Source organism: Notechis scutatus, chromosome 1 (assembly GCF_049901735.1).
Source record: "Notechis scutatus isolate UNSWTSFEM ecotype Mainland chromosome 1, rNotScu1.2, whole genome shotgun sequence".
Lineage (NCBI taxonomy): Eukaryota > Metazoa > Chordata > Lepidosauria > Squamata > Elapidae > Notechis > Notechis scutatus.
Window position 1 is genome coordinate 128,374,596 of NC_142009.1, and position 27,828 is coordinate 128,402,423.

General features: G+C 39.4%; 1 protein-coding gene across 2 annotated transcripts; it reads left to right on the forward strand.

The window, feature by feature from the left end:
• Positions 1-57: 57 nt before the first annotated feature.
• On the forward strand, positions 58-27,631 carry CILK1 (ciliogenesis associated kinase 1). 2 transcript variants are annotated; one of them, XM_026665254.2, is made up of 14 exons: positions 58-197; positions 4,155-4,427; positions 5,269-5,323; positions 6,203-6,324; positions 8,162-8,241; positions 9,438-9,570; positions 11,132-11,303; positions 13,351-13,518; positions 14,851-15,153; positions 17,471-17,658; positions 18,660-18,802; positions 20,123-20,251; positions 20,998-21,126; positions 24,394-27,631. In XM_026665254.2, the coding sequence occupies exons 2-14, from the start codon at positions 4,327-4,329 to the stop codon at positions 24,546-24,548; spliced, it is 1,878 nt and encodes a 625-aa protein (XP_026521039.2). In that variant the 5' UTR covers positions 58-197; positions 4,155-4,326; the 3' UTR covers positions 24,549-27,631. The 2 variants fall into 2 exon arrangements, with proteins under 2 accessions (XP_026521039.2, XP_087801918.1); XM_087945792.1 differs by lacking the exon at positions 58-197 and adding an exon at positions 2,304-2,598.
• Positions 27,632-27,828: the final 197 nt, after the last annotated feature.

Consider the following 27,828-nt stretch of genomic DNA (forward strand, 5'->3'; position numbering starts at 1 on the left):
CAAAACAACGAGGAGCGATTGCGAGCGCGCGGGGGAACGTCAGCGACCGAACGAGATGGAGCAGGCGAAGCGACGGAGTGCGCATGCGCCTAGACCAACATAAACAGAAGAGCTGAGACTTTCACGTGGACTGCGCTTCCCAGAAGGCTGCGCGCGGTTCCTGTGACTCATTCCCTTCGTATTTTGCGCTAGGAAACGTAAGCGTCGCAAGGGACTCTGGGAGCTGAGCAAACCAGTCGGCGCTGGGATTGGCTGGCTTAGGGCTTTCGGACTTAGAAACTAGGGCAGTGGTCTTGCAACTTGACAGCTTTAAGACTTGTGGACTTCAACTCCCAGAATTTCTCCTCCAGCCACTTTAGCTCAGGAATTCTGGGAGTTGAAGTCCACAAGACTTAAACTTGCCAAGTTTGAAGACCCTTGAACTAGGGAATGGCTTTTTTCTTGCAGTTGCAGCTATGGAAGGGCAGCCCCAGTTACAAACATCTGGTATTTTGTCTTTTTAATTCCCAGATGAGAAAGGAAAATAAGGGAAGCACTCTCTGTATTGCCCCAGGACTCCCTCAAATACCACTCTTCAGGTTTTCGGTTGCACTAGCAGAATTTCACCTCAGGGGTGTCCCACCTTGGCCACTTTAAGCCTTGTGGACTTCAATTCCCAGAATTCCCCATGCTGCCTAGGGAATTATGGGAATTGAAGTCCACAGGTCTTAAAGTGGCCAAGGTTGGACACCCCTGCTCAACATAATCGTGTGATCTGTCACAATTTTTGCAGAAAAAGCAGAATAGTGTAATGTATATGTAGTGCATTTACTAAGCACACTTCCGAATAAGGATGTACATACCGAAGTTTTATTTTCCCCATTCTTTACTAAAGCTAAGATTTAGTATGTGGACTGCAGTTTTATCCCATCATTATTTTTGAAGCTAATCTTGTTTGGTGCCTTTTTTCTGTTAGATTTCAGTTCCTACCCTGTTTGAGGTAGTGATCTGTCCCATATCGCTAAACCTATAAAAAGTTCTGTAAAATGCTGGTGACATCAATGTTCATAGCGCAGAATATAGTTTATTCCTGATCTGTGCAATGGTAAAATGCATATGGGTAAAGAATGGCTTAAATCTATATTTAAAAACTGGGTTGAGCTCAAATCTGCATTACAGAACCTACAGTAACCCATTGATAAATATACAGTGTATGTGTGCTGAGTCCTTTTCCCACTTACATACTGGAGATTAAACCCCCTGTTTGAAAACAAGTGGAGAATTTTCACAGACCTTATTTTTAGATCAAACTTAAATTGGGTTCACTGCTTCTCAAGGGGGGAAAAATTACACCGACCTCCAGGCAGATTTAATGAAAGTCCATATGGGGGAGCTGCTGAGTTGCTTTCACCAGAGAAAGCTCCTGGTTGTTCTCCAATGTGGCTGTATTTTCCTTTTGTGTATGCATTTTTCTCTTGGGCGGAAATATTGTCGTTACCCATCTAAATGCACTGAATCCTTCTCAGCTTTGTTTTCCCTCTGATGGAAGAATCCACAGCATCTCTTAGCACGGTTTGTACAATCTTTGAGATTCTAGTTCCCCGATGCTCACATTTTCTTTCTTTCTTGAGGATGAATTCCTTAATTGTAGCTGTTGCAACCTTCTAAATGTGGAAATTGCATGTGCTGTAGAACTAATAGACTTCATCTGGAGCACTGATGTAAGCTTGTTTACATCATCCTCCAGATATGATAGATTTGCAGCTTCAGAAGCTCAAGTTAATCATCCAGCCTTTGTTTATGCTCAAAATTATTGAGTTATGTCTCTGGGCCTGACTAATAAATTGGAAATGGAAACTTTGTGTGTGTGTATGGGGTGTATAAATAGTTAAAAGTGGGGATTTATTTGCTAAATTGAAGATTTTCATGTGCAAAATTGGGCTAATTTGGATTAGATTTCTATGATTAGAAAGATTCTAAAGATATGCCTTTAAATAATTGCAATCTTTAAATATATTAATTTGCTAGTGATCTGTTAATACAAATGCTTCTTTTGTTACCAGACTAGATATATCACTGGATGAATTTTCAAAATATAAATATTTTTATGATAAATGCAGTATTCCAAGAATATTGTGATAATGGTTATTAAGCAATTTGATCTGCCACATTTTCTATTCTTTTAAAAAGCATTATTTAAAAACAATTACTGGAATATTAAACAATCCTTGTGTCACGCTTCTACAACCCCTAGAGCTGTGGCCCAAATTTGTGGCTTCATAATCCTAGAATAGCTTTTGAAAACCATCCATTTCTTCTTCCAGGGATTGAGAAAGAACTCCAACCACTATCAGCCACTGAGATTGGTTTCTTCCAGTGTCAGGAAAGGCTGGTGTTATCAGGTCAAAAAGGAAGTGGTGGTTCTGTAGAAGATGGACTGAGAGGGTTTGCATTTGCCAAATTTCTAAGAGACCCCAGATTCTTTGCTGATTCCCAACTGGAGAAGATTTGGGTATATGTAAATTTATCCCTTTTCAATGGATTCCACTTCTTTCATAATTGGAAATCAGTAAAGGAATGTGGAAGAAATTAGATGCAATGCCTGCCACTTTTATTTTGGTGAGATTTGATGTTTCTTTGATTTGGGCCATTTAGTGAAACACCTCAAGTCTTGTTTGAACTATCACAATTTTCTGATTTATTAATTATGTATGTGTTTTGCACCTATAATGGTCAAGATCATAGTCCAAAGTATTTTTGTAGTTTTATATAATAAAAACTTACCATAATTTACAAATACCGGAATGCATGTAAATATATAATTTCTCCTTGGAAAAAAATGCCTTTTTGTCTTTATGTCTGTATAGTTTATTTGTCTCAACTAACCACCACAATTGAGCCCAAAATTTCCATTGCTAAGCAAGATATTTCTTAAGTGCATTTTGCCCCCATTTTATGATCTTCTTGCCACAGTTGTTAAGTGAATCATTGCAGTTGTTAAGTTAGTAATATGATTGTGTAATATGGTTATTAAGTGAATCTGGATTGCCCATTGACTTTGCTTGTCAGAAGGTTGCAAAAGGTGATCATATGATCCTGGGACTCTGCAACCATCATAAATGCATGCTTGTTGCCAAGTGTCCAAATTGTGATCACATAATCATGGGGATACTGCAACTGTCATAACCAAAAAACAGTCAGAAGCCACTTTTTTTCAGTGCAGTGCCATTTTAACTTCGAATTGTCACTAAACGAATGGTTGTAAGTCAACGGCTGCCTGTATCATATTGCTGCAATGAAAACTGCCCTGGCTTCTAATTTCTTTCTGGATGCAATTCAAAGCATTGGTTATCAGCTGAAGCCTTGAATGGCACAGGGTTATTTGTAGATTCCCTCTCCCTGAGGTCTTGTCCATCCCACCACACCAGATAGGGTGAGTGTACTCCAAGTCTCTTCTCTTAACTGTTGTCATCTAGAGCAGGGGTGTCAAACTCACATTGTCACGGCAGTGTCACATGACGTATCAGGACTTTCCCCCCCTTCACTAAACCAGGCATGAGCATGGCCAGAGCATGACGCATCCGGCCCACGGGCCATGAGTTTGACAGCCCTGATCTAGAGGTACTTAGGAGGTATCCCTTCTCTATAACTGCCTCTGCCCTGTGGAATTAGTCTCCTTCCTGACTAGGCCTCCGTTCTTTCAGTAGGCTGTGAAGCGCTGCCTCTTCCTCAATGCCATGGCCCACAATGAGATTGGAGCTCAACAAATGTTGCATTTGGGATGCCATGAGGTATAATTTTGATGTTAGGCTTTCTTTCTGTTGTATTGATTTTTCTGTGGGCCATACAAGGCATATAAGACAGGGACCCATATAAGTCTCTTCAACAAATAAATAGTTGGTAGGCCCAGACTCTTTGACAGACAAGTGGAAGAGATAGAAAACTGCTACTCTAGAGAAGAGCTAGAAGAATATGTCTACTGCTAGGAAGATCTGAACATCAGACTAGACTGTGTGAGCCTTTTACCCTACATTCAAGGGTCAGCTATAGCTTGTTTCTTCTATTTAGCAGATTCTAAAGAATTCAGATGGTAACCAACCATCAAGAAAAATACCGAATGAGCTTTCATACTGTAAGGCATGCAAAGTGACGGCAATTTCTCTGTATTTTCACAGACCAAAAGATAATCCCTGAAAATATGAACTTGGCAACATTCACAAAATCCTGGATACTTTGGGGTTGTGCTGCCATTAGAAAAACTGGCTTCACTCTGAGAGGAAATGCTTCATCCACAGCAAAGAGAATGCCAAGGACTGAAATGAGATTGCCTTCTGGAGGATCCCTATCATGAATCGATACACAACTATCAAACAGCTGGGAGATGGGACATATGGCTCTGTCCTCCTAGGAAGAAGTATTGAATCAGGAGAGCTTATTGCCATTAAGAGGTGAGCGGCCTTTCTGAATTGCTGTCCTTTTAACTCTGCATATCACATTTGAGCATCAGATAATGACACATGTTCGTATTTTTGAAGACTGTGGTTCAGTGGTGGGATTCAAAAAGTTTTACCATCGGTTCTGTGGGCATGGCTTGGTGGGCGCACTTTGCATGTGTGCGCTAAATGTGCACTTGAACAGGTGCAGAGGCGTTCCAACTCACCTCCTGCAAGCCTGCACTCTCCCGGTTGCTTCAGCAGCTGCTGCGCAGCACTCTGCTGTGCCACACAAAGCAGTTGCGCTGCAAAAGTAGAGGATAAAGGTGAGTATGGGAGCCCAGGCGGTGGGTGGGCCCAACAACAGAGCGGCTCATCGCCGCTACCGGCTCAGCAGAATCGGGCCAAGCCGGCAGAATACCACTTCTGCTGTGGTTCAAACTTGTTCTAACACAGGGATATCGCTTCAACTTGTCAAGGCAAAATTGATCCCTTAGTTGGGAAAAATCAGTACTTCATTTATTTTGAAACCACTAAATAAAAACTCAGATTTTCAATTGTACTAGCCTTGAGACTGATTTTCAACCACTTGGGAAAACAAAATGGCTTTTTGACTGTTTCCCCTCTTACATAATTAGATTTTCATATCACATGAAAATCTGCTTTTAAAAATTCTTTTCATGTTAGAAAATGAAAAGAAATGTTTGAGAAACAAAAAAAAAAAAGCATCGAGGTTAGAGAATGGGATTGTAGATCTTTGGTTGTTGTGGCTTTGAATTTATTTCTCCAGTCTTATGTCACGATGAAACTGGAACACAAATTGTGCTCAATAATAGAGTTCTTATTCCTTTTGCAGGATGAAGAGGAAATTTTATTCCTGGGAGGAATGCATGAATCTTCGTGAAGTCAAGGTACTTGACACTTCCTTCTGATTCTAAACTCCCCGAAGGAGTTTCAGGTTTAAATCAGCTGTGTAGTGCTGTAACCTACACTTTGTTTTTCTAAACCATTTTTTCCTGAAAGTAACACAGACCTATGTTGTTTGTGTTTGTAAATGATGCAAGAAAGCTAAAAAGTAGATAGGTAAGGCAACAGGAAATTAGTGCCAAAAAACCCACATACACAACAGATGCATGCACCATGAATTAATAGGACTTTGGAATTCGGTCTATAGGACTATTGCAAAACAGCTATAAGGGTTTTCAGCTCCAGTGTGACCATATCCATATTTATAAATGTGTTTATATTGGGTTTCAAATCACTTTTCCTCGTGTTACTTAGAAGTTATTTTGCTCTTCAGATCAGAGCTGTTTTACGAATGAGCTGAGGTAGGTTTGGTAAGATGCTTGGTCCTCTAGCTATGAAAAAGGAAATCTACTGACAGGCCTCCTAAGACTATTGTGAAGCTGACTGACATATCCATTGCCCAGCAGCTGGCATATGAGCATCTAATAATTGTGAAAAATTATTCTGAAAAATTAACATTAATTGGTGAATCTATTTAAGCATAATAAGAAGATGTGGAAGAAAGCACCTGAGACTGCAGTGTTCATACTGCATGGAAGGAATATTAATCAAAAGATGATGGTTAGATGTAGTGTTTCGTTGCATGAAGAACTCTGCAAAGAAATTGGCTTTCTTGGTCTGAAAAGTTTTGTTTGTTGAATGGGACCATATTTAAGTTTAGCAGCATCTTAAATTACATTTCTGAAACAAAGATTCATTGTCACTTATTTTGAAGTCTGCTGTGTTACAATGTCTGTAATTGTTTTCTGTTTTTTTTCCCCCAGTCCTTGAAGAAACTTAACCATGCCAATGTAGTGAAACTAAAAGAAGTTATCAGAGAAAATGATAATCTGTATTTTGTTTTTGAGTATATGAAAGAAAACCTTTATCAGTTAATGAAAGAAAGGTATGTTGTTTTTCTCAAGACACAGTTCAATGGCATAATCTAAGAAAGAGGGAAAGATCATCTGGCTTCCCAGATGTTATTAAACTAAAACTCCCAATAGCTCTCTGCACTTAGGCAAAGGAAGATAAGAATGATAATTTGTAGCTCTCAGAAGGCATGTAATAAACAACCAGTTCAAGGATCAGCAAAAACACATTAGGTTAGGAGATAGAGTCAATAATTAAAATTATGCTGGAATGAGAAGTTTAGCTTTCCACTCAGCTATGTTTCTTGCTGGAAAATTACATAGTGAAAACTGCTTGTTTATTTGTTAAATTTCTTTGCTGCCCATCTCATATCAAAACAACTCTGTGTAGTTTACAGCATTAAAACATTAAAATCCTAAAAGTTAATATTTCTGAAACAATAAAAATGGTACAACATTTGCAAAAAAAACCATAGCTGTGCCTCCCGGACAGCTGACAAGTGCTGTGCACGGGTGCGCAACGTTTGAAAATCCTCTTCTTTCCTGCTTTTTCAACCTCAGCTGTGCCACACAAAGCAGCTGAGATTGAAAAAGTGGGAAATAAAGGACAGCCAAGAGGCCGGGTGGGCGGATGAGCCAAACAGATGACCAAAAGGTAATCGCAGCAAACCGATTTGGTGTCCGTTGCTCTTCAGAACTACTGGTTCTATAGAACTGGGGTGAACCGGTAGCATTCCACCCCTCAATCCCAAAACATCTGGAGCACCACTTGAATATCATTGGCATTGACAAAAATCACCACCAGTCAGTTGCAAAGGCAATTTTATTTGAAATAGCTGACATCTTGCAATGATACCTTTAATAATATTTTCCTATCCCAGGTCCTTGGAAAGGAGACAATAGATAGACAAAAATGCTAATTATCTGGCTAACTGACCCACCACAATAGATTTGATACTTCATGTAGCTTAGGCACAATGGTACTCTCAGGGTTTACTTTAAGTTAGCATTTCTGAGAAATAACAACAGCTGAGTTGAACTGCCATTTCAGTTTTCCATCATCCATGGAGTCCAGAGTAGGGATATTTATTTATTTATTTATTTATTGGGCATACAGCAACAATGGATTCTGCTTTAACTTCACCACATGCCAATTCCAATGCTCAACCAGTAGGCTGACACTCTGAATAGCATGGCATTTCCATCCTTGTTCTGGAGCTGAGTGAGTTACTGTGAGAATCTTTTTCTCAGTTGCTTATACGACATCAATAACAGTAAAGCTACATGTGAGTGTCCTAAATACAGGTAGTCCTCAACTTACAACCAGAATTGAGGCCAAAATGTATGTTGCTAATTGAGAAATGTGTTAAGTGAGTTTTGTCCCATTTAAGACTTTCCTTGCCACTTTGGTGAAGTGAATGACTGCAGTTGTTAAGTCAGTAACGCAGCTGTTAGGTGAAGCTGGCTTCCCCATTGACTTTGCTTGTCAGAAAGTTTCAAAAGGTGATCACATGATCCCAGGACATTGCAGCTGTCATAAATGTGAACCATTTGTCAAACATCTGAATGTAAATCACGTGACCATGGGGATGCTACAACAGTTATAACTGTGAAAAATGGTAATAAATCACTTGTTTTCCGTGCCGTTATAACTTCAAATGGTCACTAAGCAAATTGTTCCAAATTGAGGATTACCTGTAAATAAATAGAAGAGTAATTGCTTCAGAGCCAAAGCATTTCAGAATGTCTGAGCTAATTGGCTTGTGTTCTGATCTATTTATAGCCTCCCACTATATCGTCACTTTGGAAACGACTGCTGATAAGAAACCTCATATGTGAATATAAACATTGAGTTCTGTTTCTGCTTTACAGGAACAAATTGTTTCCAGAATCCACTGTCAGGAATATTATGTATCAGATTCTTCAAGGCCTTGCATTCATACATAAACACGGTAAACTTTAAATGACAAATCAGATTATTCTCTGCGTCTGTATATATAACACAGAAGGAATATCTCAGATATATGTGGGCAGATATTTCTTGTTTGGGTTCAGGGAACTAAACAATGTTATCATCAAGGTCTTCTGAAAAGCCCTGTTGTTGAATAAATAATTACTTCTTAATGAGGCTTCTGAATCCCATAGAAATCAACAGAACTGATTTCAGGTCAGCTGACATAGTGCTACACTGTACAAAATGTGTTATTTACATCCGTTCTTTTATCAAACTGATCTATCATGTAAAAAGATTAAGAGCTGATAATCCCAACAGTGTTCTCATTTTTAAGTCAGGATGTTGTAATGGGAGAACATACAGCAAGTTGTGTTGCTATTATTTTTTCAATAGTAACATCATGTTAGTATCATTCCAAATTTTAAATATTTTATCCATAAAACCCTGGAATCTTTCAGTCTATGATTGTTGTTGTTGTTGTTCAGTTACAAAGTTGTGTCTGATTCTTTGCAACCCCGTGGACCATAGCACACCAGGGCCCCCTGTCCCCTATTCTCTCCCGGAGTTTGCCTGATCTCATGTCCTCTGCGTCAATGACACTATCTAAGCATCTCATCCTCTGCTGCCGACTTCTTCTTTTGCCTTCAATCTTCCCCAACATCAGGATCTTTTTCAAAGGAGTCCTCTCTTCTCATTGATGGCCAAATATTTGACCTTTAGGAACAGTATCTGTCCTTCTAAAGAACAGCCAGGATTGAGGTCCCTCAGGATTGATGGATTGATTTGGCCTCCTTGCAGTCCAAGGGACTCTCAAGAGTCTTCTCCAGCACCACAATTCAAAAATATCAATTCTTCAGCAGTCAGCTGTCCTTATGGAATCTAGCTATAGTCAATGTAACCATTTTTGCTTTCTATTCAGAAATACTATTTTTCATGTTTACTTTTGTTTAGTAAGGTATTTGTTCTGATCTTCACCTCCAGACATAAAGCATAACCAAATAACATTTTTTTCTAATTTGAAAACCTCTCAGCCTAAAATGAAAGGAAGAGCAGTGATCAAGTATTGCATAAGCTAAATTTTGATGTTTGTTTTCTGAACAGTTCATTCTTGTAATTCTTAAAAGCGTCTATAAGGTGAAAAGTAAGCAGAAGGATGAGAGAAAAGCCTAACCGGTGTTTTGTCTTTTCACACAGGTTTTTTTCATAGGGACTTAAAACCTGAGAATCTCCTTTGCATGGGACCAGAACTTGTGAAAATAGCAGATTTTGGACTTGCACGTGAAATTAGATCCAGACCTCCCTACACAGACTATGTTTCAACACGGTGGTAAATACTTAGAGTCATTAGTTGGATTATTAGTGATAATTATTGACACTTTTAGTTGAATTTTCTTTTTTATATCTGTTAGGTAAATAATGAAGTAGAATCCAGCTTTGAGCATATGCAACAGGACTGATAAAAAAGGGAAGTCCTTTCTGTAGCAATCTCTCTAGTGCAGGGCTTCCCAGCCATAACTTTAAGATGCATGGACTTCAACTCCCAGAATTCCCCATGTCTTAAAGTTGCCAAGGTTAAGAAACTTGCTCTAGGCTCTCATTACATGGAGGATCAGGAGGCCCAGCTGAATTGGTTGGCTATGAAGAGAAAAGGTAGATCCAATAGAAACATGTCCATGCCTTGACTTCACTAATTCAAAATCAGCTCGGTGTCTCTAATCACATGACATTAAGTTGTTCTTGAGAGCTCTGCCCATACGTTCTTGGCTTAACCATAGTAAATTTGAAACGGCTGCCATTTTATCTGGGATAAAACTGGCATCTGCGTAAAGAGCATGGTGGAATTTTATTGGCAGGGATCTTCGCAGCACGTGTTGAAATGAATAAAGAGTAGGTCAATCACTCTAGCAGATATGATGGATGAAGCTCCTCTATTCATGGAATTGCTTGTTTGGACAGAACTTCCCAAGTTTGCATAACCGTACAGTATTTTGCAATTGTACATAGGAGTAGCGTTTCTCTTTATGGAGAAAATTTTGAAGATTTTTTCAGCAACAAGTTTTTCTTGACTTAGTGTAAGGGCTTACAAGGCCCCTGAAATTTGGCCATGTGACCGGGGAAGGGTGACAATTAGAACTTCAAATTTGGGTTGTAAGTAGGCCTCACGTAAGTCTGTCATAACTTTGAACAGTCAGTAACCAACTGGCTATAAGTTGAAAGCTACCAGTTTTATTTCAGCCAGGTTACATGGAATTGATTAATTAATATGTGTCATCAAGTTGTGTTTGACTCCTAGAGACCCCATAGATTTTCCCCACGACTACATGAAAATTAGAGATGATTAAACAAGTGCAGATGCATAGTGGTTCATGAGTACTTTGTGTTATACAACTTCAGAGGGTGTGTCCATTCATTGTCTTAAGTTGTGTTCTGCTTAAGTGTGGTTTATTGAATAAACAACTGTTGTTTAGTTTTACACCACAGACTGAATCATAAAACTGAGTCTAATTAGTTCATTGGGTACATTGCACAACCATCATCCAATCTGACCAGTTTGGGCTTAGCACAACGCATGAACCAAAAATAGTCTTTCCATAAATCCTGATTAACAACTTGATAGATAAGAAATGTGGTTGAATCCAGTGAATGGCTTAACACACTATACCTAAAAGGCCATCTCATCCAATGAGACTCATGACCCCTGATAGAACATGTAAGCTGCAGCTCAGTGTATTTACTATAGAGTCTTACCCTGAGAAAGGGGTGGGTAGTGAGTGTAAAGTGAGAACTGAACACTCAAAATGTCTGTGTCATGTATTAGCAGCTGCTTTAATTACTATAGTTCATTTTAAAAAAAAAACACTGGTGTTTTGCTTATTTTTGGCTTTCAGGTACAGAGCTCCTGAAGTGCTCTTGAGGTCCACTAACTACAGTTCTCCCATTGATATCTGGGCTGTTGGTTGCATCACGGCAGAAGTTTATACGCTCAGGCCACTCTTTCCCGGGACCAGTGAAATTGATACTATTTTCAAAATTTGCCAAGTGCTGGGAACGCCAAAAAAGGTAGCTAAATGAGATCCGGGCCTTTGTTGCCCATGGAATATTACAGGCAGGAATAGCTTCTATGGACTTTGCCTTTCTCTCAGTTCATTACAGGTCCCATTATGCTGTGTTGATATCAAATAGACAATTAAAATGATCCCAGGTTTATATTATCAACAGCTAAACAATGACACATTATTTGAAGAACACAAGATAGCATATATTATATCTCTTGATCATGTGTATATTTACTTGAAACCAAATGAGTTCAGCAGGACATAGCACTTTGGAAGAAGATACGCTTAGATTGTTCATATTTATTCTAATAATACTTATTATTCTAATGTTTGTTTTTAAGATTATTTTCCATTATAGTTCCTGTAACTCCGCCCTGTAACTTCTGGGCTATTCAGTGTTTCCTAGCAAGAAATTCCAGACATAATATTCTTTCACCACTGTGTATGTTTTCTTCATGTATGTGTACTTGAATGACTACAAAGGTTCACCTAACTTGCTTCATCTAACATAGTGCTCACTTTGAAAACTCAATTGTGCCAAGAATGGATTTCAAATGACAGAGGGATGAGGTGATATATACACGTGGTATACATAGACTTGTACAATATTGTGTATGCATAATTTGATATGATATTGTCTATTGGAGTGGTCAGTCAAACAAATTTTCATCAGCATAAACATTCTCAACATAATGTATCCCAGAGTTAGGGAAGATGAAAGCTGAAGGGCAAGAAAATTTGGATGACTGCAGGTTGCTCATCTGTCTTTCCTTTAGTATGTGTTCAATCAAGCCTAAATGAGATAGCTTTTGTTTGTAGTACAGGTCCTGTTGATCATACTGCAATAATTGGCCCACTCTTAGGGTGAATTCATTGTGCCTTTATTCTTCTCCTTCAACTTCATTAGATCCCATTCTGTAGGCTTGGCATCAGCATCAGATACCCTGGCAGGGCTGCTTACTTTCAAAGCCCTGGCAGAATCTACTAGTTACTGACCATAACTGTGGACGGCCATTTTAATTTCTCATAGTACTGCCGACACTGTTGAGAGTTGTTTCCAAAATTAGTTCTGATATTTTTTTAAGGTGGCATATTTAGATAACACATTATTTAAAGAGAATTTGTCAAAACGATTGTGTTGATTTAAAAGCATAACTCAATATAATTATCTGTAACTGTTGTGACAATGAAACAGCATGTTAAAATGTTCAATTCAAGCCAGGTTTCTATGAACTGTCTTCAGAGTTCCAACTATCCCAACACTCCCACTGTCACATGATCATTATCTGGACACTTAGCAACTGTTTTTTACCCCATGACCATGTGATTGTCTTTTGCAACCTTCACTGCTGGCTTCCCTAGAAAGACAATGGGGAAGCCAGCAGGGAAGGCCACAAGTCTTCCCTATTTGCAAATCATCTCTCAGCCCCTGTATGCCATGCCATGTCAGCCATATGAATGCCTCCAGATACCCTCCTCAACCTGTACCACACCCCTGCACATCTGACTTGTGCTACACCACTGCTCACCCTCTCCAACACATGCCATTCCTCTTGTGCATCATCCCTAATCCACACTGTGCCTCTTGTCTACTGCCTTACACTTTTCTGACCCGTGTTGCACCCTCACACACCATGCTGCACCTCTCATGCACCCCTCAAACTCTTGTACACCCTCCCCACCTCTCACCATATCTCCTGCACACCTCTTCACTCCCTTCCCCAACCAACAGCAGCAACTTACCAGTCTCCCAGTCTGGGACTTGCCATTTCCTGCTGGCTTGCCACACTGACTTTGGTTGTGAAAAGCGAGCAGGAGGTTGACTCTCCAAACAACAGTGAGATATGTTTAACAATATCAACCAGGATTACAGGAATTGCCATCGCTAAAGCGATGCAGTCTTCTTTTACAACTACATCACTTAGCAATGAAAATTCCAATCCCAATAAGTCCAGCCATCGTATGTTGAGGATTACCTGTAATATGCATGTAAGGCTGCAAATAATATTACAAAAGTTTCTTTAACATCAGTCCTCTTGAATCCTTTTCAGAACGATTGGCCTGAAGGCTACCAGCTTGCAGGCACCATGCATTTCCGGTGGCCCCAGTGTGTACCAAATAACCTAAAGACTCTCATCCCTAATGCCAGCAGTGAGGCCATCCAGCTCATGAGAGACATGCTGCAATGGGACCCCAAAAAGAGGCCAACTGCCAGTCAGGTTTGATATTCTTTTATTAACAGCTCTTTATAAACAATATTTGTTGATAGCATAACACATTTTCTCCCTCAAAACTGAAGGAGCCATCAAAGAGGAGAATATGCAGAACCGTTTTGCCTGTTACTGCTTCTAACCATTGTTGTATTCCTTTTGCTACAAGCCCCAAATCAGTGTCCTTACTATGCAGGGTGGGCACAAATCTATATCGCAGGGCTCCCCAACCTGTGGGGATGTGAGGGATTTGCAACCGGACCTGGGAAATGGCTGGCAAAAGTGCATCTGCATCCTCACTTGCACGAGCAGCGGGCAAGTACATGCGCACCCCATTTAAGTGAGTGGCGTGTGCACGCCGCTTGTGCAAATGGAGCTGCACATGTGCACACTTGCTGACCACTCGTGTGGAACCATCCCTTCTCCCTCTTTGCCGGTCCACAAAGCCGGACACGTTGGAGAACTCTGCTCTGTAATATATGTGCTCTTGCTGCTACTGCTACAACATATTCTTCAGGTCTTCATGCAGTTGTTACATTAACACAGGATCTCATTTCGTAAAAACATATGATGAGGTTTGCTCCCTGGCCGAGCACTCGGTTCCTTACAGATCAGTGGTGGGATTCATTTTTTTTTTTACTACCAGTTCTGTGGGCGTGGCTTGGTGGGCCTGGCAGGGGAAGGATACTGTAGAATCTGCAGTCAGAGGTGGAATTTGCCGGTTCTCCGAACTACTCAAAATTTCTGCTACTGGTTCTCCAGAACTGGTCAGAACCTGCTGAATACCCACCTCTGCTACAGAGGCTAGCCATCTGCCCACAGGCAGGACAGGACATGAAGAGCAGCCTCCCGCTAATTTTTCCCTCAGCAATTGGCATTCTCGAAAGATGTGTTGCCTGCCCTTTAGATCTGAAACTGGGAGCTTTTTTCCCTTTTCTTTTCAGAATAATTGCGCAAACGGTATCTGTTTGAAATGAGCCTTTCCCTAGGCTTTCAAAGCGGTTGCAGGATCACAGGAAAATGTCCATTTGAGTTAAAGCAGGTCCCACAGTTCACTCATGCCTATTCCCGAGCATCACACTCTTTTGTCAACTCGGTTCAAAAGCGTGTCAAAAATTCAAAAGAAACTTAAGGTGTTTTTTTGTTTTTTAAAATCACGTAAAAATGAAAAGCTTCTGGAAATTGAATCCTGCATGTATTAGGATATCCTGAGCTTTTCCTTCCCATGTTCAGAATTACAGGAAATGCAGCTCTGGCTATTGAAAATATCCCCATATTCCTACCTTTGTTTGATTGCTTGGCCTTCTTCGCTGAATAATGAATTTTTCCCTTGGATTTTAGGCACTTCGATATCCTTACTTCCAAGTTGGCCAAGCCCTGGGCCCTTCTCAGTATATTCGGGAGCTGGGAAAGCAACAGCGAGACCTTCCTGACAAAAGCCAAAGCCACCTTAAGCCTGTTCCACCAGCAGCACCCCCACCAGCAGCACAAAGTGGCCTCTCACTGAGACCGTGTCCGCAGAGCCATTCCTCCCAATCCCTGACCTACCCACACAAAGTAGACTCCTCAGCGAGGGACCACTTAAAGGAAGCCAAGCCAAGCCAGGTGGTCTTCCCAGAAATTCACACCAAGCTTTCTCTACAGGTAAGAAGCTTTGAACACTTTGCATTGTTAAAACAGGTGCAATTGTTCTCTCACTCTGTTCCTTTCCCTCAGACTAGCTCCCCTCATCAGGTTGCTTTGTGGGAGTAGAGGCAAAAGAAGAGCTTACTTGGAGGTTTCCTTTCACACCAAGAGTTTGCCTTTGTCCTTGGGGGACATGCTGTTTCCACACCTAGCACTCCATCACCAGGCAGTATGCAGTCTCTCAGAAGCTATTCTAGAGCAGTCTTGGGTACCACCAGAAGATGAGCTGTAGTGCATTAGAGTTGAATTACTATAAATCAAGCAGAGTGAACTTTGCTATGTTGATCGGTGTTGATTACTGAGCTACACCAACTACAAACAGTTAAGTTTCTGCTTAGTTCAGTTGGTCAGATAATGTGTGTAATCCTTAAATGAGCAGAGAATGCTTAATTTTGATGAAAACAACTGTGAAGCAGCTAAACGTAGTCCTTAACTTAGGACCACAATTGAGCCCTAAAATTATGTTGCTAAGTGAGTAATTTGTTAAGTGAGTTTTGCCCCATTTTACGACTTTTCTTGCCACATTTGATAAGTGAATCCCTGCCGTTGTACAATTAGTAACACGGTTGTTAAATGAAGCTGGTTTCCCCATTGCCTTTGCTTGTCAGAAGGCTGCAAAAGGTAACCAATCACGTAACCCCGGGACACTGCAACCATCATAAATGTGAGTCAGTTGTCAAGCATCTGAATGTAAATCACATGACCATGGGGATGCTGCAATGGTCATAAGTGTGAAAAAGGGCCATAGGTTTTTCCGGTGCCATTGTAACTTCAAACGTAACAACTAAGTGAACTGTTGTAAATTGAGGACTACCTGTATTGAGGCTATGTTCCAACAATTAAAACTATATTGCCTTGGTTTGCTTTCTGATCTATAAATCACCAAGAATGTATAGATTAGAAACTGTTCAAAGTTACAACAGAAACCCCCCTCCCCCCAAAAGGGACCAATGACCTGGATTTAAAGTTCTGATATCTGCGCCCCCATCCCTCTGGTCAAGTGACCCCATTCATAGCTGTTTGCAGCACCCCACAGTCAGATGACCATGATTTATGATGGGGTTTTTTTCTGGAAACCAGCACTTACCTCAGTTTAGATCAAAAACTGCCTCATAGTGAACGATAGGTTTGCTTAATGACCACTACAATGAAAGTCATAAAATTGGGCCTGGCTATGTGGTGATTCGCTTTACAACCATCACAAGTTAACTACCAAAATTTGGGGTGTTCAATTACAGTTGTAAGTCGAGGACTACCTGTATTTCCCTTCTCAGCTCACATTCTTTGAACCTTTCAGATTTACTTAGTGCCAGTACATGGGGGAAACATTTAAAAAACCATCCCTGCATCCAGGTTTACTGTGAGCATGTCCAAACTTTATGATCCCTTCCCAAAATTTTATCTGTGGTACAGATTGCACTATTCATAGCATTCATTTTGTATTCATACACTTGTTATTTATATATGCTAACCAGGAAGGATTGAATACAATTCTACTTCTCCATCACGCAGGAGCTAGAGAACTATTAATATGTTAGAAACACTGACAAGATTGTACTTTGCCTCCTCAAACCAAATCAGAATCTTTGTGACTTACATCTCATCCTCCTTTCCCACTTTATTTTCTACGTCACACACCTATTTTTGTGTTTATCTTTTGTGTCTTCCTTTTTATTTCCAGTAGGATTTTTCTATAGACATGGCTTTTTCATCTTTATTTGCAAAACCGCTACAAAGATATCACTAGAAATAAGAACATTCAAAAGAGAAATATAAAAGGATCTGTGAGATAATTTTATGTAGTTTTCGTGGTGGTTGCTTTTGTACCCAACTTTATTGTTTTAACCTTCTTTTATAAGTTTTGTTTTCATGCTGCTTCATATCTGCTCCAATATTAACAATTGTTGCAATTTCAAATGATGTTCTATTCTTTGCAATTCACATCCGTGGGATACTTTATTTTGTAACAGGTCTATCTAGCTAAGCTTTTTTTTTTCTGTTGGAGAAGCTTTCTGTGATTGGAATCAATTATGCACATTTGTTCTGTGTGCACATTGCATTTTGACTGAATCATTGCTTTCCAATAATTGCAGTACCTTCATTTTTGAGAAGGTAGTAGACCAGGAGAGGGAACTGACCATGGCATTAGATTCCAGCAGCTATAGGAGAATGGGAAATCACACCTGGAAGCCAATCACATGCTCACAGAGAGTGAGTCCCAACTTCCTTTCATTTACAAAGCAGTTTAAACTCTGGTATATTTTTATTTTGATAGAGAACCTCCATTGCCACAGAAGAAGCCAACTGTGATCTCAAACCAAAGAACCGACATAAATGGGGCCACATTATTGGAACACTAAAAAGTTCTGTGGAGTGGGATACTTTGGAAGAGAGTGATAGGAAGTCTTCCCTCAGCAGAACTGATTTTAAAAACAAAGGGCAGAGTGATGATGCTCTTTGTAGGTAAGCTTTTGATTTCCCATATATATCATAATGTTTAATGTTAAGATGTTTGGACTTCAACTCCCAGAATTCCCCAGCCAGCCATTCCTATCCTAATGAGATATTTTAAAAACAAGGATGGGCAAAATATGGCTTCTCCGATAATGGAGGACTATTAGCCATGTTGGCTCGAGTTGATAAGAAGTTCAGTCATCCTTGGAAGGCTGTGTATAGCTCCTCTCTGGTTGATAGGCTATATTCCATTTCTGCTTAACTTAAGATCAATTAAAATTGAACTTAGTAATACCTTTTTCTGAGGAAATATGAATGCACAAATTGTATTGGCACTATTTATGCAGCTTGTTTGTACTCCAACAGAGTGATGAATGGAACAAAATCACATTTTCAGTATTCTGTGTAAATATGCATATGTGTATCATGTGTTTTTGCTCAGTTAACATGCAAAGATCTCTTGATATTAAGGTAAACCTGCCTGTTCAATAACTATCTAGCTATTCAGTCATGTATTTATTTAGAAATGTATCCAAATTAGTTTAATGGCGCTTACTCTTAGAGAAAGACAACTTAGTTTACATGTATATTTATTAATAGTATTACATGTATATTTACTTCACTGGAGACTCCTGTTTAAGTAACCTTGCATAACAAGTATATGGTGGAGCAGGGCAAATGAACATTATGTATCTTTTTCTGTGTGACCTGAATTAATCATTTTAGCATGTTGTTACTTTTGGTATTTGAGCATCAGAAAAACGTGTGTTGGAATTTGCACTGAAACTTTATAATTTTGTTTCAGATTTTTATCCCACTTTTTATTTTATATGCAACTCAAGGTGGCAAACATATCAATACTCCTTCCTTCTTCTGTTTTCCCCACAACAGCCGCCCTGGAAGGATTCAATTGCAACTTCTTTTGGTCAGGAAAAACAAACAAACATGTGAATTGATATAGAGGGGTGTATTGTGAGCGTCTGAAGTGGGTTATTTGTTTTTGGTTACAGATTTGAAAGCATTTTGGATCTGAAACCTTCAGCCTGCATAGGGACAGGAAACAGCGCACCTTCCTATCTTCAACAGGACATGCCAACATGCCAAGTTTCTGCAGCCAAACAACATTACTTGAAACATTCTAGGTATTTACCTGGTTAGTAAAACAAACAAACCCAAACCATAATCTTTACTGTAATATTTCATAGGAAATGGCATTTAGATTGGGAGGGGGAGGAGTACCATATGAATTCACAGCCTCAAACTGTTGTAAAATTACTTTTGTTTCCTTTACTCGTGTGTCGAAATAGCAGCAGATATTCTATACTTTTCAAAAGGTTATAAATTTGCTCTTCCATGCGCAAACAGTATCTTTACTGTGTGCTTTGCAGAAAATTTTTTCACCGATTAAATTATATTCAGTTTATGATCCATATAATTGCTTATGCCTTATGCCATCCTTCTCCCAAAGAGCTCAGTCTATTTTTTTATAGTAGCTGGTTTACTTTCACAGAAATCCTGTGAATTATGCCAGATTTCAAAGGAGCAAGTTGCTCAAACTGTATGTTGAGTGTCAACAAAAATTGGTCTTGTCTAAAACTTAAAATACTGTACATCACAAATTATTTTCCCCCTTTGTAAATTGTCCAAATACAGCATGCAAAAGAGGCAGGCAGCCTTTCTGTCATTCCCAGAAAATATACCACCAAATTTTGCTGGCAAATAGCGAACAGAAACTGAATTTCCCATCAGTTTTTGGTAAAAAGCATTTTAAAGCAATGTCAACTTTTGTTGCTTTAACACACCCAAAACCAAGCAAAAGAATTTCCCCCTCTAATCAGACAATTACCTCCATTGTGGCTCTAACGCCTTTTAAAATAGAATAATAAATAAGGCTGCAGTACTAGTTGTGGAAAGTTGCCACCGCCTGCTCTATAGTGAAAAACTGCAATCAAACGGCTTTTTAGTCAAAGCAATATCCTAGCTAAATGGTGTATCTATCAGAACTAGACAGAATGCAATCTTGTGATTTTGTGTTGAAGCTCAGGAGGACATTGGGAAGTCATCATCTGGTTGAAAACTAAGAATGGCAACAGAAAGATTTTGCTACTAATTGGTAGTCAGCTTTCACAATATATTTGCACCTTCCAGCTGTGTAAATTAACTAGGTAAAGTGACACAATGTTGTCTCTGAGCAGCTCACTTTGCCATTTCTTCATTATTCCATCACCTCTTGTTTCTTTTCTCTAAAGGCAAATACTGATTAACTGTCCAAAGGTCTGGATTCCTTCTAAGAAGAAAGAATCTTCTAAAAATATTCTTACTCTAAAAAGAATAACTGGTGCCAATCAGCAATAACATTTGCAAATAAGTTAGTTGGAAATTACAATAGCACAGAAATAGAAGAGAAAAAGATATATCAATATATATCGTCATATATTGCGGCATTTTAACAGCTGTCTTGTTTTAACCTTAGGAATAAGCCCAAGAAATAATTTGGTATCTAGCTCAAGCAAAGATTCTGCCCTACCAAATCCATGGCCAAGTTCTAGTTTGCCTAGAAAGACGTCAGCAACATCAGGCGGGATCACCAGGATGAATACCAGTAAGAAGCATTACTGAAACCTTCTGAAGGATTTACTGAAGTGATTCTGATCCCCACCATCACCAGTTTTCTGAATGGGATACTTCTAAAAGATCCCTGAACCAAGATCTTAAAAGCATTCATAGTTTGACTGAGTTCAGTGGGTACTTTTATCCTAATAATTCTGGATAGAATTACAGTCTTCGATTTCTGATGAATTGGGCTTTTAAGGTTATGATGACAAAAACCACTCCTTTTTTAAATTAAGAGTATGCCTTTCATTGTCAGTGCAGAAAATCTGCTGGCTATAGTACAATCTTGTCCCATTGCTAATGTATTATATTTCATGCAGGTTGCTGCTTTATGTGACCTTGTTAGAGAAATGAAGTTACCTCTATGGCATTTTTTCATATGGGCTGGGGTTTATTACAAGGAGAATGGCTTCCAATAAGCATCCTTTTTACTGACAGTAGTGGGGATAGTGTCCTTTTAGAGATTGATGGCATGGTTTTTTCCCCATAAGGTATTAAGACAAGACCCTTAAAATATAGCTCAAAATATATATAAAATTAGGCCTTATTATGCTGATTGAAATAATGTTTGCATTTGATGTTATGTTAATTAAATGTCAGTGTCTAACATATTTTGATTAGGCATTAACTGATGTTCCTTTTAAAGAGACAATTGCAAGTAGTGTATGGTGACTAAGGAATGTTTATCTTGACCTTCTGCATTGATGCATCCCCCTTTGTTGTAATTTATTTTAGATTGCACAGGATCAAGTGGCCTACTGGGTGCTTATGTCCCTTCCTTTCTGAAAAAAGAAGTTGGCTCTGCTGGCCAGAGAGTGCAGTTGGCACCAATTCTTGATCCGTCTCCTGCAGATTCAACTTCTCGTAAGCTCTGTTTCCCTCTGGAAATGATGTTATGCACTATGACAGAAAGGCCACAGCTCTAGAAAGTGTGGCTTTTCATTTGGGAAGTCTTCACAGTTCACAGTTTCTTGGGCTTCAACTCAATGTTAATGGGGCAACCAGCCAGGCAAACCTCATGTTAATAAGTAACTGCTTTGAAAGGATCTTTTCTTTTGGAAACTTTTGACTTTCTGTGTTAAGACAGTCAAAACCAACAAGAAATATACCGTGTTTCTCCAGCAATACGACCTCCCCCAATAGGAAGACCCAGCATGTTTTCTAGGCATAAAATGAAATTAAGCCCCTTCCCTCAAATTTAGGCCTATTTTAAAACATGCAAAATGGGGGGAAGGGCGGGGGACTTGCCGTTAGGAGCACCCCGCGGCAGCAATTCCTCGCCACCAGCTGCTCCTAATGGGCGATCATGGCAGAGCGCGGAGAGCTCCCTACTCCTGCCAAGCACCTTTGCGGCAGACCCAAGACCTTCAGCGCCTGCCGCTGTTGATTTCCCTTCTGCCCATGCTGCTGCCACCGCGTTTGGAGCTGCCACTTCCACGTTTGGAGCACCACTGCTGTTTGGAGCACTGCTGCTGTTTGGAGCTGCCGCTTCTGTGTTTGGAGCTGCCGCTGCGTTTGGAGCTGCCGTTTCCACATTTGGAGCGCTGCCGCTGTTTGGAACACTGCTGCTGTTTGGAACACTGCTGCTGTTTGAAGCTGCTGCTTCCGCATTTGGAGCTGCCGCCGCGTTTGGAGCTGCCGCTTCCGTGTTTGGAACCCCACCACTGTTTGGAGCACTGCCGCTGTTTGGAGTTGCCATGTCTGCATTTGGAGCTGCCGCCGTGTTTGGAGCTGCCGCTTCCGTGTTTGGAGCACTGCTGCTGTTTGGAGCACTACCGCCATTTGGAGCGCCGCCGCCACTCCAAACACGGCGGCAGCTCCAGATGCGGAAGTGGCAGCTCCAAACATGACGGCGGTGCTCCAAATGGCGGCAGTACTCCAAATGGTAGCGGCACTCCAGACACGGAAGCGGCAGCTCCAAACGTGGCGGTGGTGCTCCAAATGGCAGCGGCACTCCAAATGGCAGCGGCACTCCAAACACGGAAGCGGCAGCTCCAAAGATGGCGGCGGAATGGGCAGAAGGGAAAGCAACAATGGCGGGTGCTAAAGGTCTTGGGTCTGCAGCAAAGGTGTTTGGTGGGAGTAGGGAGCTCTCTGCGCTTCGCCATGATCACCCGTTAGGAGCGGCTGGTGGCGAGGCTGCCTGCGGGGCACTCTAGATGAGGATGCAAGGGGGGGAATTAAGTCACCCCTGAAAAGACGGCCTAGCTATTTTTGGGGGGCTCAAAAAAATAAAAGACCTGGCCTTATTTTATGAGAAACATGGTAGATACTTATATTGTATACTCTATTATGCCTTGCACTATTGTACATGATAATGTTCTCTTTCAATAGAAGAGGGTATCTGTAGTTCATGGGGTTGAATGCTGAAGTCCTAAGAGGTCTCTGAGCTTGGTTGTTTGCCTGCAGGTTTTTCATTACCCAACTAGGTGACATCACCAGCACTAATGAGTATGGAGCTTGCCCTGTCATTGTTTGGTGGGGCTTGGTTTTCTCCTTCATAGTGTCTCTTTGGAATGTTTTGTACTAAAACTTAGATAAGCTGAGATTAATACCCAACAAACAAGCAAGCAGCAAAACAAGAAAACCAAGAATCAAGAAAACATTGCCCTAATCAGAAAATGTTCTCTTCTTCAGTAGAGAACTGTGCTCTTGAGTATGACCAGTGCTTTTTCTATACTTGGAACTTGGGAATTCATCTTGGTTTTTCTTTCTCCTTTTTAGAACATTTCTAGTTCTTATAGTAGCGAAGACTGCTTAGGCAATGCCCAGATAACTCTTCAGAAGCTAACAAAGCTATAGCTTTATAGCTCTCCTTATGACTATGAATGCCAGTAATAGAATAAGTTATTGGCATTCTCTGAGCTTGGTTGTTTATTTGCAGACATTTCATTACTAGGTAAGGACTAGATAACATCATCAGTGCTAGCTGATGATCCTAGCACTGATGAAGTTACCTAATTCGGATAATGAAATATCTGCAAGAATCAACCAAGCTCAGAGAGCAGCAAAGACCTCTCCTTTATTGATAAGTTATTGTAGGTAAACCAGAGATTGTCATTTTGATGGAGTGGCAGGGTGTTGTTGAAGCAGAGGTATAGGGAATGTGTTTTGTTTTTTAAAAACTCACCTCTAAGAGCTGCACAGAATAAGTCAAAAAAACTCAGTGGAAAGATTTTAGTTTAGTTTGAAGAAAAATATATGGATTAAGCTATGTGGAAACTTAACACAGCTATTGCACTGTTGAATTTCTCTGAGCTTGGCTTTTGGGTGGTAGATGTTTCATTGCCCAACTGCTGCCTTTTAGGGAAGCCTGCTCTGGTCCTGGGATGGATGGCAGATTTTATTTTGCAAGTGATTGACCGTGATTATTTATTGAGCTGAGTCTATCCATGAGTCTATCTTATGGACATGTTGTTTATTGAGCTGAGTCTGTCCATGAGTCTATCTTATGGACATGTTGGTTCCCGCCCTATTGTGATGGTAGGTGGGAATGACCTTAGGCGGCAGGAGGAAGACCCACAGTTCAATCTGATAACCGGCATCTCAGTCTGCAAGTGGGGGGGGAAAAAACATGGGAAACATTTCAGAAGGGACCCTTTCCAGAGACTAAAACGAGAGATTGCAAGGTTCTGTTTAATGTAACATTACAATAAAGATAGTGCTGAGACCACTGCTTGTGCCTCTTGTCTGGACTACCTCACAGGGCTAACACCTCTGTGACCAGCACCTGTGTGATGGGATGCCTACAGGGCTACCAACACCCACCAATCACACAAGATGCAACATACGTGCAGATAAGATAGAACCACTACCAAATTCTTGTAGTTTTTATAATTAGAAAGGCACCCGGCATTTTGCTTCCTTTTTGATTAAATTGTTCTTAGGAGAAGAGCTCTTTCCTACCATTTCCTCTTCTGATATGGAACATCACCCCTCCCAATTATATTTTATTTGGGAAGGACAGTGTCAAAATCCGAGTAGATTTTGGATGAACCAAGACCCAACCGTGTCTTCTTCCATTCACAGAATTCTGAATCCAGTGCTTTAATTTGAAATAGGATGTTTTGAGTTCCACATCTGATTGTCACCTTGATTTGCTCTCTTTTTCATGTTGTTCTTCATTTGTAGAATACAGTTCCTTGAAGACTGTCAGACCTCATATTGTGAGGCCATCATTTAACATGTCTATGAAAAGCACACCAGGGTTGCTGCCGGCCCCACCTCCTGTTCAACCAGTCCATGGAAGGATTGACTGGTCTTCAAAATATACTGCTCACCGCTGAATTATGGGATTGGAGCATGCATTCCATGACACTGGCTAAACATCCCTTCTCCTGTAATATTTCTCCTCTCTGTATTTTCTACAACCGAGACATTTCAGGACTTTTTAAGAGAGTTTACTTTTTAGCTGTATGTATTTGAATGCAAAGTTGTGTAACTTTTGTATTGTTCTTATTTTATGATTGAGGCATTTATTTTCACAGGACCAATGCACATTTGTATATCAGCATAGAATTGTGGGGAAAAAAATTTTTTTTGTTCTGGGGGCTTTTTTAAATGATAACTTTTGAAATTCAAATTATTAGAAAGAAAAGTATTTTTTTCTTTTCTTTTTTGACCACATTTTATATAAAAGAATAAATGTAGCAATAAGGCAGTATTTAATATAATTAAGATACGGTGCATACTGTCATGACATTTACCAAATATTCTATAAGTTAAGTTTCTGAATATGGTATGCTGGGCAAATAACCCACTGGGTAGCTACATTCTTTTCTAACTCCATAACTGAATAGCCACAGTGATGGTACTAAGCTTCACTTTTCTGTAGTAAAATATGAGATGGGCATTTTGTTTTTACATAACTGGGAATTATTAGAGCCAGTGTATAAAATCAGCAGAGCACAATTTTGACCCCAATTGTATAATTTTAGGGTATAGGTGGTAAATGTACTTTTGGCAGGGAAAGAGATGTTTTTTTAATTATATTTTGAATAGTATTTGGTCAGAGTATCATATCTCTGTGGAATTCTAAAGTTACTGGTTGGTATAATTCACCAAAAGCATTACAAAATGGTTCCGCTCATTGTTGATGGCAGTGAAATATTAGCGTAGTCGTGTGCTAGGACCCCATGCCATTTCATACTTAACAGTAGCCTCGTTTCACAGTGAAAATAAATTTATTATAGGGAATCCTGCTTCAGTTGCGAGCAATATGTTTTGTAGCATAGTAAGTCTTGAAAACTATTTAAAGCAATATTAAATATGACAAAGCTGGGTTTGTAGAGTAATATAATGAAGTATAAAGTATTAAAATAAGTACCAGCGGCAGCATCAGAGTTGAAGATTTTTATATATTCATAGCCTACATTTTATTTTTCATTTCTTAGCTTTTCTTTTGCCCAAAGGCAATTTTGTTGCTTCACTAAAAAGTGAGTAGAAAAAATTTATTCCATATAATTAAAAGCTTACTTTCAGGAATAAGTTGACATTGCTTATTTTTAAAGTATTTAGAAGTAAATTTCATCTTTTTCAGAAATCAACATAGATTTGGTTTTTTGTTTTTTTTTTTGTTTTTTTTTTGTTTGGTACACCAGAAGTGGAAATCTTGGAGCTTTGGGATGGAAAAAGGTAATAAAAGTTACAGTGCGTTATTTTAAAGAAAAAAAGTCCAGGTGTTGAAGTTCAGTGGCGCTCTCTCTTCTTATGCTGAAAAAAAATGACGAATTAAACTCGATGCATATCAATTCACAGAGAAGGCTGGAGGCTGCATCTTCTCAGGGAGAAGTAATAATCCCAAATAAGCAGTCCAGTTAAGTCTTGGATGTAGCATCCATATCTCTTCTATAGTGCTGTTTTCTAGACCCCTCTGTCTGTTGCATGCTATTTGCTTCTTCTCTTTTTCATAAAACAGATAGAAAAGTTATTATTTGTATATGTTAAGTTTTCCCCATTAAGGCGATTAGTTCAATAGCTAATCAAGTATCTGTCTTTTGTGCTGGATCTGAAAACTCCAGATTAAAGCTGGAAAAAAAGCACCCCTTTGTTCTAACACCCTGTTGCATACCTTCTTCCTCATTGGTTGCAGCAGTTTTCCTCCCTGGTGCTGCTCCACTTGTGAGAAGCAACAGTGTAGCAGAACTGTAGATATAAATCAAGGGTCTTCAAACTCAGCAAGTTGAAGTCTTCAACTCTCAGAATTCCTGAGCTAACATGACCAGGAGGAATTCGGGGAGTTGAAGTCCACAAGTCTTAAAGCTGTCAAGACCTCTGATATAAATCATAATTGTTCAATTGCAGTTGATTACTAAAGACAACAATCAATGTCAAAGACAGCAGAAGTGCCTTGGAAAATAACATTTCTAACAAGGTTGGTCCAAGATTATCCTAAGACAACAGGATTTCCCACCCATCCCCCCAGAAACAGATGTGCTATATAAATTGATCAGCATTTTTGCTGAGGACAAAAATATGCAAACTCCTCTAGCCATCTTCACTGATATTGGATTTTATGCTTGTTCTATGTTGTAAAAAGAATCTGCAGTGTCTAAAAATATCTCATTGTCGAAACTGAAATTATCTACCGGTTACATTTGGCCATTAGTTCTTTTGAGAAACCACGAAATAATAAAATCATATAGTAGAATATGCACAAAACAATCTACTCCACTGTAGCCCTCCATAGTTCTTCTTTCTTTCTAGAAGGAAGGAACCTGGAAAGGAAAAAAAAAAACTGAGACTTTTTACAAATTCTATAAAAAATCTGAGATGATTTAAGAAGTATGCATGCCTAATTAGTGGTAAAATTAGATTTGAATCAGATAAAAACTTGCAAACTCGTTCGTATACTCATGCAGCAGATCAGAACTTGAAATATAAATACTCCCTCTATCTTATTTTAAAGTCAATGCAAACCTATCTATTTTTCATTTATTTAAACCATCCTTAATATAATTACTCATTGTAATACATTCCTGGGAAGTTACTTATGACTTAATAAAATTTCTGTCATCCTATTGAGTAATATTTATTCATAACATTAGTTGAGGATATGAAAATAATTCTGTTAATACTTCTGTCAGTACAAATTTATCAGTGTTGAATAAAGTTACTATATTGCCATCACAAATCTACGGCTTGCAGATCACCGCAGTCATAGAAAGCTTTAGGTATTTTTTTTAAATAAAAGTGTTGTGTCCTCTGGTTGAGAACAGTAGGTATAAAAAGTATTAAAATTTAATTTGAATAAGCAAGTATATCTGACAAATGAAAATTGTCCATTTTTTCCTCCTTTGCGTGGTTGTGCTTGTTTCCTTTTCTATCTCAGAAAGTGTTTTCCAAAATAAAATTATTTACACTTTGTTGATTACTGTTTCATAATTTCTGCATTAACAAATATGGTTACTATTTTCTAAATACTCTTTGAAAAGAAATGCACTTTGAAGTCTTCTGCTTGTTGTATAATTGAAAATATATAATCACATTTTTCAAGGTGATTTATTTGCTCTTAGGAAATAAATGATGTAAATATTTATAATCAAAATAAGTGAATTTTAACAAATG

Coding starts and splice junctions, on each gene's coding strand:
- CILK1 (XM_026665254.2), top strand. CDS start 4,327: ATGAATCGATACACAACTATCAAACAGCTGGGAGATGGGACATATGGC. Junction 6,325..8,161: donor TATCAGTTAATGAAAGAAAG/GTATGTTGTTTT, acceptor TCTGCTTTACAG/GAACAAATTGTTTCCAGAAT. Junction 18,803..20,122: donor ACATTCTAGGTATTTACCTG/GTTAGTAAAACA, acceptor TTTTAACCTTAG/GAATAAGCCCAAGAAATAAT.